Source organism: Aulonocara stuartgranti, assembly GCF_965226115.1.
Source record: "Aulonocara stuartgranti genome assembly, chromosome: 9".
Lineage (NCBI taxonomy): Eukaryota > Metazoa > Chordata > Actinopteri > Cichliformes > Cichlidae > Aulonocara > Aulonocara stuartgranti.
The window spans coordinates 28,490,001-28,502,440 of NC_138960.1; the positions used below are offsets into that span (position 1 = coordinate 28,490,001).

Sequence of the window (12,440 nt, forward strand, 5' to 3'; positions counted from 1 at the left end):
GTGTTTCTTCATCACCTGTTCAGCTCTGATGATTCAGTCAGGACATCTCCTGGTTTCATCATGACCAGCACCTTTACGGCTGTGGCTCCAGCAAACATCAGCTGATACTAGAACGTAATATTAAATAAAATATCAAGCTTAAACGTGCTTCTGTGGTTTAAGCGCAACATCTGCTGGTTTCCTCTTTCTGGGACAAAGTGGGCGATAAACAAACAAGAGCCCAGCCCAGCTGTGCTCCTGCCCCCTCCTCTCCTCACCTCTGTTTTCCTGCAGGTGTGATGTCCCTGCTGCGCCCCTTGATGCTTGATGTTGTCCCCAGTATCCAGCATACGGCAGCTTTGGCTCTGGGCCGCCTGGCAGACAACAGTGAGGACCTCGCAGAGGCTGTGGTGAAGGAAGACATCTTGCCACAGCTGGCCCATTCCCTGGCCTTGCAGAATGTGAGCATCCAATCTTCCTGACAATTTTCTACTTCAGTTTGATTTTCCAGTTTTGATCTGTTTGTGTGTGTGTGTGTGTGTGTGTGTGTGTGTGTGTGTGTGTGTGTGTGTGTGTGTGAAAGAGAGAGAGAGAGAGAGAGAGAGGAAAGAGGCAGTCAGTGGCTGTCACCCTTTAGGACCTCAGGGTCAGCCATTTGAATGTGAGAATGTGTGTTGGGGTAACTTGCCCGCCTGGGGGCTACTTCAAAACCTAAGAGCAAGCAGACCTTTGTTTCCTCTTTCTTTTTGCTGTCAGCCCACTCAGAGGCTCAAAATGCAGTTTTTTTTCTTGTTTTCTTAATATTAAAATTTGTTGTTATTGTATTTGTCAAATAAGACAAAAGTAAAACCAAACACACAAAAAGCCCTCCTCTAAAACAAGTAGAAAATAAGATCACAGTGCTTTGCAGATTTTAAAAGTGGGGTGACAACCCCCAACATACCATCTGTTTACAGAGACCAACCTGGGGCCTCCTTAAAAGCTCAAAAATAAATATCAGAGTGAGATTTCTGTGGTAGCTCACGGAGCAGAAAGAAAAACACGCCTTTTCCAAAATCTCCCAGGATCTAGTGATTTTGTAAGCCACAGCACGGGAATCATGGGAAGGGAATTGCAATGTTTCATCATGGGGTAAAAAGAGATCATTTTAGAAATTTTTTGTATTGATTTGCAGTGATTTCTTTTCCTGTAGGGGAGCAAGTGGACCGAAACCCCACCCGACAGCAAAATACTAATCAGGAAGCCCAACAGAATTAACACATCCCCTCACTGCACTGTGTGGCTGTATATATTATTTTATTTACATACTTTGTAGGAAAGCTTCAGAGCACAGAAACCATATTTCTGGACATTTTTAGAGAAACCCAAACAGCAAAAATGTAAAATATTTAATATGATTTACGTAAGATGACAGTTTAATTGAAGGGTGCAGTTCATTTTAAAAACTGATGCAGGTGTCTGTGTATGTTTGTGTGCAGAGGTTCTATAAGAAGGCAGCAGCATTTGTTCTGCGTGCAGTAGCCAAACACTCCCCAGAGCTGTCGCAGGCTGTGGTGGCCTGCAGGGGGGTGGACGCTCTGGTTCTGTGCCTGGAGGAGTTTGACCCCGGGGTGAAGGAGGCTGCTGCCTGGGCTTTGGGCAACATTGCACGACACAATGCGGGTTAGGAGGGTACACTCATCAAGAAGCTGATAGAGAATGACTTCATGGAGTGATTTCATAGTTCGAGCATGCAACACTTTATGATTTACTACATTTTTCTAACATCATTCTTTGTTTCACAGTTTTTTGCGTGTGTATGTGTTCACCGCCTTTTCCTCCTCTCCCATGCAGCCTTGTCTCAGTCAGTGGTGGACGCGGGTGCCGTTCCCCTGCTGGTCTTGAGTCTTCTGGAGCCAGAGATGGCCCTCAAACGCATCGCAGCCTCCACTCTCAGTGACATCTCCAAACACACGCCAGAGCTGGCACAGACTGTGGTGGACACTGGAGCCATCGCACACCTGGCACAGATGATCCTCAGCCCAGACACCAAGCTCAAGGTGAGGCCCTAATGACTGTTTCGATGTCTCGTCAGAATAGCCAATGCTTTAGCTCAGGTTAACATGTGTCAAAATGCGAATCAAAGAAACGCCAGCCTTATTTAAATACATTAATTTATTATTTTTACACAGTAATTTATAATCTTTTTAAAGAACTTATTTGGGGTTTTTTTTTGTTAAATGTTTAAAAGAAGCACAATAAATAAAAAAGTAGTCAAAACATAAAGTGTAAAAGCCTCAGAATATTAATGATTTTTATGCTAAAATATGTCATCTAGACATGGGTACATTAGCAATGTGTACTGTGATTTTCCAACACTTACTACACAATTTATCTAAATTTAAGGTGTACTTAAAATACTTATCCGTCCCTAATTATCTTTAAAATGTAGGAAGAGTAGAATGAGGACCTAACAAGTGGCAGTTTTAAAGAGAACAAATTATATTCTAAATATTTTGGATCACTGAATACTTTTGGAGTATAAAAGTAAGGATTTCCATATTCTACTTTACGTTAATCTTTTTTATGTTATATTTTTGGAATATTTTGGTGTAAATGATAAACAATTATTATTAGGGGTGTGGGTAGTATTATTGAAAAAAAGTATGTATGTTAGTGTGTACTATAAGAATTTTTTTATTTGTACAAAAACACGCAAGGAGTTGTTCTGTTTTTTTGTGCTACTTAGCAACTCCATTGATTCACATTTCAAAAAGTCTTATCCTGTCCTGAGATAATTTATTATTTCTGACTTACTAAAATATTCCTGCAGAATTTTATTTTGAAATGTTGGCATGAAAATATCTTTCACCATGAATACTTAACAGGAAACTTTATTCAGTGCAGACCTGTTGAGCACAAATTCTGATTGTACAAAATTCAGTTAAAGCTTATAAATGATCAGCGTTTTAAAATCTGCGAGGCTTAAATATTGAAAAAAAGTCTTGTGTAAAATATGAAAATCATTTTTTTATAAGGACACTTTCTGAAACCAATCACTGTTAAAAAAAATTAACATGCTTAGAATTTGGATTGGTTTTCACTTTCAGACGGAGTTACACATTATGTTCTAATTTCTTGTTAATAAAACAAAATTACCAGAAGAAAAAGATGCTGTAAATTTAAATGGAGAACATGCAGTATTGACTCAATCTCCATTTCAACACTGTAAATGATCTCTGAAAATATTCAGGCATCTTTTTTGTCTCCATCTAGAGGCAGGTGTTCGCTGCCCTCACTCAGATCAGCAAGCACTCCGTGAGCCTGGCAGAGATGGTGATAGAAGCTGAGATCTTCCCCGCAGCCATGTCCTGTCTCAGAGATCCAGATGAGTACGTCAAGAAAAATGTCGTCACCCTAATGAGGGAGGTGGTGAAACACACTCCAGAGGTACGGTGCGCACTCACATTTGCAGGCACAAACGCACACAAAAGAGACGCACAGTCAAGTGCCTGCATGCGTGTTTTGTTTTCCCAGCTGGCCCAGGTGATTGTGAACTGTGGGGGCTTGGAAGCAGTGATTGACTACCTGGGCAATTGCCATGGAAACGTGCGTTTGCCTGGCATTATGATGCTGGGATATGTGGCAGCTCACAGTGAAAGCCTTGCCATGGCTGTCATTGTCTCTAAGGTGGTAATAACTCTTTATGTGACAGCTAATCCAGCCACTGAAGCCAGTGATGTTTCTTCATGCTTGCTATGTAGGTCATGTTAACTGAGGCGGCCCTGTTGTGCTGTGTGCCCTCCTGTCCTGCAGGGGGTGCCCCAGCTGGCCCTATGTCTGTCGGAGGAGTCTGAAGATCACATCAAGGCGGCCACAGTCTGGTCAGTGGGCCAGATAGGGCATCACACCCCTGAGCACGCCAAGGCAGTGACCATAGCTAACCTGCTGCCCAAAATACTGGAGCTTTACATGAACGCCAGCAGCTCTGAGGACCTGCAGACCAAAGTAAGGGTTTCCTCTGAGCATCCAGAGAATCAGCCTTTTTTCTCACAGCACAAAGTCACAAAAGTGTTTGCTTATGATTTTTTATGTTTACATGACTTTTAAACAAACTAATTACAGTCAAAGGCCCTGTTATCAGCGACAGAAGTACACCTTCGGTACACTCTCAGCTGCACTAGGATTAGAATTGAGGAGCCTTTTTTCAGCCATGCAAAGTATCTAAAATCAAAGGTTAGCTGGGAAGTTATTAAAAATAACTATTTATTTGATTGGTTTTGGACATCAGCACCAAGCTGTTCCACTTGGAAGTTACACTTCTGTCCCAGTCTTTGCTGTTTTTAAGGACTCGTTGAGTCTAGTGTCTCTCTCCTATAATGTCTCTGAGTGGGATCAAATGTGAAGGACTTTCTTTTCTTGTGCACTTTTAGAGTAAAAAAGCTCTGAAGAGTGTTCTGCAGAAGTGTACTTACCTGCCAAGTCTGGAGCCCCTCCTCTATGAAGCTCCAAGCAACATCCTTAAACATGTGGTCTGTCAGTTCAGCAAGGTAACTCTACAAGCAGGACCATAATCTGATCAAGTCTTTTTTTATTTGGTGTCATTTAGTTCAAGACTGTTTTTCATGCCAGTCCTTTTCTCAAAGGTGCTGCCTCACGACAGCAAAGCACGGCGCCTCTTTGTGACCAGTGGTGGACTGAAGAAAGTCCAAGAGATCGAGGCTGAGCCCGGGTCTCCCCTCCAGGAATACATCAATGCCATCAACGGCTGTTTCCCTGAGGAGATAGTGAGGTACTGTGTTCCTCCCAGCAGACACGCTCGTGCATGCTGGAGTATACTTTTTGATTTCCGAACCTTGTTATCCACAGCAGATCATCTGACCATATATCATGTTTTTAGAAAAAATGTGACTAAATGAAAAGCTTGAAAATGAACAAAAATGGAGGTTATATTATGGAGATTCTTCAGTGGCATTTACAGTATGTGTCATCTGTGTTTCAGGTACTACTCTCCCGGCTACTCGGAGGCCTTGCTTGAGCGATTAGATGACTACCAGCCGGCCTGACCTTGGCTCACAGCACACATCCGGTGTCCATATTCATGTGAAGATATACTGTGCCTTTGCAAATGTTTTTCTTTTCCTTTTGTTTTTCCCCAAAAGTTTTCATGCCAACTGTTAAATTAAAAGGCCGAATATCCAATAAAAAGACAGCATCCAGGCTAGAATGTTCTCTTTAGATGCTACACCTGCTTCTGCAGTCTAACGGTGCATCCGCAGCCAGCGTGACATTTCATGCAGTTGGAAGTGTTTCTGTTCTGCACAGAGAGGTCAAAGGTCAGGTTCAGTGACACAGCAGCAAGTAGTAGAGATTTAATTAGGCTGTGTGCTCGCTGACACGTGGATCTGACTCAGCCCCCGTCTAAGCTCCTCAGCTCCTGAGACAGAGACATCAAAGTCATACTCTTGGATAGAGACATGTTACAGCGTTATTTCTTTACTTGGCTCATGGCGGGAAACAGATGGCTCTTATATAAAAGCTCGTGTCCATCGGTGCTTGTTATTACGTCACATAATGTAGAAAAGCAACAAAATAAATAAATGCATTAAAAGAAAAGAAAAAAACATGACAATGAATTCACCTGGCGTGTGCTCATCCGCTGCTGAGCTCTGCAGGGCTCAGTCTGCCCCCTGGCGGTTGTGAATATCGCTGCACTTCAGCTGCGCGCGTGTGCGTGCAGCAGCTGCGGCGCACATGGCGAGTCGCTCTTTGTTTATTGTGTGCTGGGTTTCCCGCACTGAAGGGACGGTGCCCCGGCCTCTTACCGCTGCACGGGTCTGGACGCATCACGGCAGCAGCTGCCGACACACTCTCTTATTATAAAAATAAAGACGTGTGCTCGCGACAGGACGCATTTGATCGCCTGTAGCGTCACGTGAATTGTACAGAATGATTGTAGACCAAACGCTGTTCTCTTAGTGCACTGATCGTTTTATATTTCTTGTTTTTAAATTTGTATTTATTTATTTGGGTTTTGAACCACTTGCAGCTCCGTGTGAATAATAAACATGCTGTAGAGGTTACAGGTTAAAGAAGCATGAAGCACGAATTGGAGAAATGTTTGAAAACATAAGCTGCCGTGTTTCTTCCTCATTGGACTCTCGTACTGAAAAGTGTGAAACCTTCATCCAAAGCCACAGGACGACCAGAGGCAAAGTGTTTTAATTTTGTGCGTTCGTTCCCCTTAAACTACTGTACGAAACTAACACGTACAATAATAATAATAATAATAATAATAAAAAACAACAACTAAAAAGTTGGATATAGTTATACTGATCCAAAGACTTGTAATACGAGTACATGACGCTGATGGTTCATTAGTGTGTGTGTGTATGTATGTATGTATGTATGTATGTATGTATGTATGTATGTATGTATGTATGTATGTATATATATATATATATATATATATATATATATATATATATATATATATATCCGTATTAATATAGGCTGTTTTAAAGAGAGGCGACATGTTCACCAGGGTTTCCAAACTTAATGATAGTATACCGAGCTTACGATCGAGCTGATGGTGACGAGCTTTTCTTTTCTTTTTTTTTTAAATTAAGTATAAAAATAATAAGCTGATGAAAACGACCCGGTACGGGAGAAGCGTTTGTTCACACGGCCGCGAGCCTCTGCTCAAAACTGAAACACACCTGTAGACTGTGTACGCGCATTCATCTTTAACACTTTTTTTTCCTTTTGTTTTTTTTTTTTTATATTTCAGTGGAAAACTAACTTTGAAGTGCGCTCTGGTTTACGAGGAAACAAAACTTTTATTGCAAAATCAGCGCAATAATTAGCCAAATGTCACGATTTTAATATATTTAGTCACTGTTAAAATGTCACAGCCTAATACTTTTAATAAGGCTCAGCTCCCTGTTGAATTAGCAGTGCCAAATATTTAAGCAGTTAAGTGGAAAAAGCAGACATGTTGAAACAGCTGCGCAACTTTCAGATGTTTGCGTTGATGTTTTTGCGTGTGTGTGCAGAATTTGGTGAGATCCCTTAAATTCTACTTCAAGTTATAAAATAAATAAATAAAAGCTATTAAAAAATGTTATGCCACTTTATTTATTCTAAATGGAATTTCCATTTTAGAAATAACTAAATTAATCATATTGAAAAAATGAATACACCCCCCCCTCAAACAAACAGATATTTTAAGTGTTGTTAACTAATATTAATTATTGGGAACATTTCTCATACAGTAGCTTGAATGGGTTTTTTTGTCCTCTGCACAGTGAGTATTACATTTTGTGGCATATCTTGTGCCATCTTATCCAGACAATCCTGAAGAGTTTAAAAAGAGAGACACAGAAAATAAACAATTCACAGCAGACTTTGAGTTAAGCAGGACCAGTGCTTTAATATGTTTGAGTGCGCTTATGGAATGGAGTGTATTATTATTATTATTATTATTATTATCATCATCACCATTGTCATCATTAAATGTGAATAACAATAAACATACATCAGTTTTGACCTCTCTGCCACTGAAAGAGGACTCTCGCTGACCAATGTCAGACAGCAATAAAACAAACACGCACTCTCACACATACACACACAGCAACGCTTGAACCAATTCTCATGTCTGAAAGGATTCGCTGCCGTCGTGAAACCAAAACACACCCTGCAGGGGTGGGCTGCTGTTTGACTTGACATCTGCATACTAAACGAATGGACGTGACTGTTTCCGAGGACTTTTAAAAGTTTGCGTTTGTCCACAAAGCTCAAAAAACAAAAACTGGTATCCCACCTCTTTTTTTCCTGGTTTTGCATTTTTAATTCCCTTAAAACTTGATAAACCCTCATGAACGCTGGGTTGTATCCCATAACTTTGGACATGTTCACATATGAGTGCTGCACACCTCACTCCATCTACCACAAAAGGAAAACAAGAACAACAACAAAAAAAAAGTTGAAACAAACAGACAAACACATTATACAACACACAATGTTCTTCAAGCTCATGTGGGGTAGTTCTGCTTGCTGGAAGATGCTTTTGGCAAGTTAACGGTAGCAGCAGGTCGACGGGTGGGTGGCGGATACTGGGAGAAGTTCATTCATTCACAAAAGAAGTCACAAAAAGCAGGGACTATTCATTTCACGGTACAGTTGCAGGGCATGGGTGTTACTGTTTTTAATTTTTGCATCTGGTGAAGTTCACCGTTTCCTTTCCAAAGCTTACACAAGGAGATCTCTGGGGCCCAATCAGCTCCCTCGTTTCCACATGTTCTTTTTCGACACGTCCTATGTACAGTAGGAGCTACGCGACAACAGAAACAAAACAGCCCATTTACAGTGAAACAACACAAAAAGAATATTCACTAATCACTGACACAGGATGAACTATCAGCTGATAACCTCCTTGACAACAAGCAGGTGATCTGAGTTACACGGAAAGAACAGAAGCTGGTTTCACTAATGAATACACTGAAGTGGAATCTGGGAAAAACACTTCAAAAAAAAAAAAATCACATCTGGAAATGCACATGTGACTGGTGGGTAAATATACAAAAAAAAGTCACAAAAAAACACACTCCACAATGCACTTCCACACACGCACACTATATTACCTCCTATTTTAATTTTATTTTTTAAATTATAAAGGCAGGACCAGCATGAACCAACAACAGACACAAACAGCATCTCCAGTTTGAGGAGAAGGAAAAGGATGCCTGGGAATGTAAATTTACACAACCAAAACCAACCCACTGTGTTCAAACATTACACAGGTGCTTGCTTTTTTTTCCTCCTTACTTTTTTTTCCTTTTTAAACGTAGGTTAAAAAACAATTATTGGTTTTATTTAACTGAATTATTGAAAGGTTACAAATCTAAATGCAGATGTTGTGAAAGGTCGGAAATAAAAGTCGAAAACAAAACGTCAAAGTAAACACCCTAATATTAAAATAACATTTTACTGTTGTTTAAAAAAAATTACAAAATATAAAATTAAATAATTTGGAATAAAGGCACACATCTTGCACAGTGTATACAATGAAAAAAACAACAGTTATTTAAAGCATGGCAGGGGCTTTTTTTATGCTGGACATCTCACGAATGTGGTAAAAGTGGAGGGAGGGGGAGCACACACAAAGAGAATAGAACAGCCAACAACACAGACAAGGAAGGGGAAAGGAAACGAAGTCCCGTGACATGCATATTTGAGTTAACTGTTTTCCCCCCTAACATCTATAAATTGTATTAAATTCAAGCAGTATCATTCTTCATTTACCACAGCACTATCATTCAATCTGAAGGGTGACTCTCTCTCTCTCTTTTTTTTTTTTAATTTTCCTTTTAAATGCAACCATTTTTCAGGACTAAAATCCAATGTAAAAAAATAACTGTGAATATAATCTATGATATCTAAACAAACATGTTGTGATGGAAGCGTTTTTGCATGGGTTATAACAGCCAAGAAGGACGAGTTTACTTGTTTTAGTTGGTTATCCAGAAGTGATAGACGACGTCACGCGCAAAAACAGCTTTTCTCACTTACATACATGTAAATATTGCATTTCCCTTGTTAAGATCGTTTCAGCTAATTGGGTATTCGTAACATTTGGTTCCTTTCCTCTTGTGCAAAATATACAAAGAAAAAAAACACAAACTCAGAAACGAAACAAATATTAGCACGTCAATTCATAAATCCACCAAATTCAAATACACGAAATCCACCTTAAAAAACAAACAAACAAAAAAGTCAACAATAATGACATAATGACAACGATGAATAACAGACTCACAGCTGAGGTTAGAGAACGATGCTGTTGGTGTTAATGACTTAACAACACGTATCTTTACATCTACTATTCCCTCCTCCCCTTTCATCTCCCCCTTTACGACCTTTGAACACTGACACACACACTCCATCTGCCGCCACTGGGTGTGTGCTGGTACGATGCTGGAGGTAAACTGTCTTGTGTTTGCCCTGAACACAATCACACTACCACAACTACCGCCTGGTATCAAAAATCCCACCAATGCAGCACCTGTGGGCTCTTCTTATAGGGTCAGAAAGGCTGGATTAACAGAACTCGCCCACTTTACCTAATATTGCATTGAATTGTTTCCCAACCAATCCCTGTAAGAAGAGCCCACAGGTGACAAATGGAGGAGATGGGATTTGAATCCAAGCTTCTAAGATTAAAATCTAAACAAGTCGAGTTCCTTTTTGTTTGTTTTTTTGTTGTTGTTGCTGCGCGTGTAACAGACTGACAACCTCTTACAACAAATAAAAGTGCAACGTTTTATGATTTGACTCATAAGGTGCTGATGGCAACAGAAAGTTGAGGGCTGTTCATGTTTCAATCTGACACCCTGTACAAAGACACCATAACACGGAGTTGATTCGCTCTTGAGAAGCAACAGCCACATGTGGCTTCTGGGCAATTCTCTGCTGCCATGGAACAGAAAGCGTGACTTGCTAACTATATCGAACATACTGAAAAGTGGACAGCAAACAGAAGCTCCTCTTCTTATCTTACAATCGATGTTCCTCCATTAATAGTTCTTAATCAGAAAGATAGCAAAGTGCAGACACAGAGGTGCAGCTAGTGCTGGAGCTAAAAGCAAGCGTTAATTTACATGAAGTTAAGTAGTCTGTGGCCAGAGGTTAACCCAGAAGCTCAATTCAACAAAACCACAGGAATGAGAGGGGAAAGGGGGGGGCGGCGTCAAAAGGGCGAGTGCTGGAGGAGGAATTTAAATGGGAAAATTTATATGGCCGAGTACATGTTCAGCATTCGGGTGTGGGTCTGGCAGTTGGCCTGCTGGAAGACTGCTTCCTACTTCCTTATACGAAGCAATTGCATTAGACGAGGCTCAACGTAAACTTCCTCTTTATATCCCCGCTCGCGCCTCTGAGAGCGACCTCCACTTGTTCTCACACTAACCACATCAGACCCTTCCACCAACCTTCCCCCTCAACATCATATGGGAAAACCAAATACAGACATTGAAATAAAAAAAAAAATGCAGGGAGCTGGATGATGTGTTAGAGGCAATAAAGAAAAAAAAAGCCATATTCACAAATAAACGACCGTAAACAAAAAAACAAAACAAAACAGAAAAAGAATGTAATGACTGGGTCTCTTCCTTTTAACGCCTTTATCATCCAAAGTAACAACAACAGAATTCAACAGAGGAGAGGATGAATGTAAACGAACAATGTTTTTTTCCTTTTTAGCTGCAGCAGGTGGCACCCCACAGAAAAGAGAGACAGAGAAAGAGGGAAACAAACAGAGGTGAGGAGAATGGATAAGGGAGAGTGACACAAAGCCATCACAGCACCTTATTAATTCTTACTCTGGATGCTTTCCCTCTACATCACTTTCTCTAGTCCACCCCAACTCCCCACTTTCCCTCCCCTTTCCCATGTGCCTCTTTGCCCCCGTCACTCATGGAGGCTATGACAGGATAGTGGTGATGAAATCGTAAAACCTCTTCGAGTACTGCTCTGGGTTCACCGTGGAGATTTCTGCTCCGGCCTGCAGAGACACACACATATCCATCATCACTGGGCAAGTTTAACCTTGTTGTTTGTCAACTGAGCCACTGAAATAATGGGTCTCTATGCAGCTACGTACCCCGTGTTTGACAGTCTTGGCGGCGTGCGCAGCTTTCTTCTTGGCATCATAATGCTGCAGGATGTCTATGATAGCCATGAAATAAACCTCCTTCCTGGGAGCACCTGGAGTTTAAAGCAAATGCACCCTAAATAAGAAACCATACAACTGTAGAGGGGAAAAAGCAGATGCTGTTTAATGTATGTACAATTTCTCACAAATAATCTTCTTGAGAGACTGAATACCAGATGTGATAAATGCAGTGAAAACCAAAGCTACCAGTAGGGGGAGCTCTTAGTTCTTTTGTTTTTCCCATTACATACAGCCATCACAATGCAAGGATTGCATTTCTCACTCACTTTCATTGCTTTTAATGGCATAGACGTCGATGGTGGGGTCGAACTCTCCAGGTGATAGTGGCTTGGTACTATCCAGGGTGTTGCTGGGACTGTCAGGGGGGGTCCCAATGCCTCCTCCGTCACTCTCACCCTCCTCCTCGGCCTCGTTCTCCTCGCTTTCCACTTCCTCTTGCTCAGCTCGCTCAACATCGTGGATCCCTACCAGCAGACTGTAGTCCATGAGCTTCAGTTGGGCCAGGAACTGAGGACGGTGCATGGAGGCAGGATGGTAAAATAATGTGTGGTGATGGAGGAATAGATGAGAGGAAAAAAATAGAGGTTGAGTTAAAACTTTGTAGCAAAATATAAAATGAACTAGTGATGAATGAATGGTGACATCAAGTGAGATCTTTTACAGCATGACTTGCTACCTCACATCTGGCTACATACAGCACTTAATGCATGGAAAGCCACTGATGGGACCAACAGACAGCGCAAAAGCCGAA

The 12,440-nt window shown here is 41.0% G+C and overlaps 2 protein-coding genes across 5 annotated transcripts in view; one reads left to right on the plus strand and one right to left on the minus strand.

Moving 5' to 3' along the window:
- spag6 (sperm associated antigen 6) overlaps window positions 1-5,446 on the plus strand; it is a 6,559-nt gene extending 1,113 nt beyond the window's left edge. The window contains exons 3-11 of one of the 2 annotated variants that reach the window (XM_082545499.1): window positions 274-440; window positions 1,458-1,641; window positions 1,813-2,018; window positions 3,235-3,408; window positions 3,496-3,648; window positions 3,775-3,966; window positions 4,392-4,508; window positions 4,605-4,750; window positions 4,961-5,446. In XM_082545499.1, the coding sequence (XP_082401625.1) occupies window positions 274-440; window positions 1,458-1,641; window positions 1,813-2,018; window positions 3,235-3,408; window positions 3,496-3,648; window positions 3,775-3,966; window positions 4,392-4,508; window positions 4,605-4,750; window positions 4,961-5,024 (1,403 nt within the window). In that variant the 3' untranslated portion in view covers window positions 5,025-5,446. Of the gene's footprint in view, window positions 1-273; window positions 441-1,457; window positions 1,642-1,812; window positions 2,019-3,234; window positions 3,649-3,774; window positions 3,967-4,391; window positions 4,509-4,604; window positions 4,751-4,960 lie in introns of both variants that reach the window. The other variant, XM_082545498.1, reaches the window with a different exon arrangement.
- A 1,924-nt stretch (window positions 5,447-7,370) lies between these two features.
- pip4k2aa (phosphatidylinositol-5-phosphate 4-kinase, type II, alpha a) overlaps window positions 7,371-12,440 on the minus strand; it is a 29,233-nt gene continuing 24,163 nt past the window's right edge. For all 3 annotated transcript variants that reach the window (XM_082546285.1, XM_082546283.1, XM_082546284.1), the window contains 3 exons: window positions 11,956-12,196; window positions 11,618-11,721; window positions 7,371-11,518 (listed from right to left, as the gene is read on the minus strand). In XM_082546285.1, the coding sequence (XP_082402411.1) occupies window positions 11,438-11,518; window positions 11,618-11,721; window positions 11,956-12,196 (426 nt within the window). In that variant the 3' untranslated portion in view covers window positions 7,371-11,437. The remainder of the gene's footprint in view (window positions 11,519-11,617; window positions 11,722-11,955; window positions 12,197-12,440) is intronic.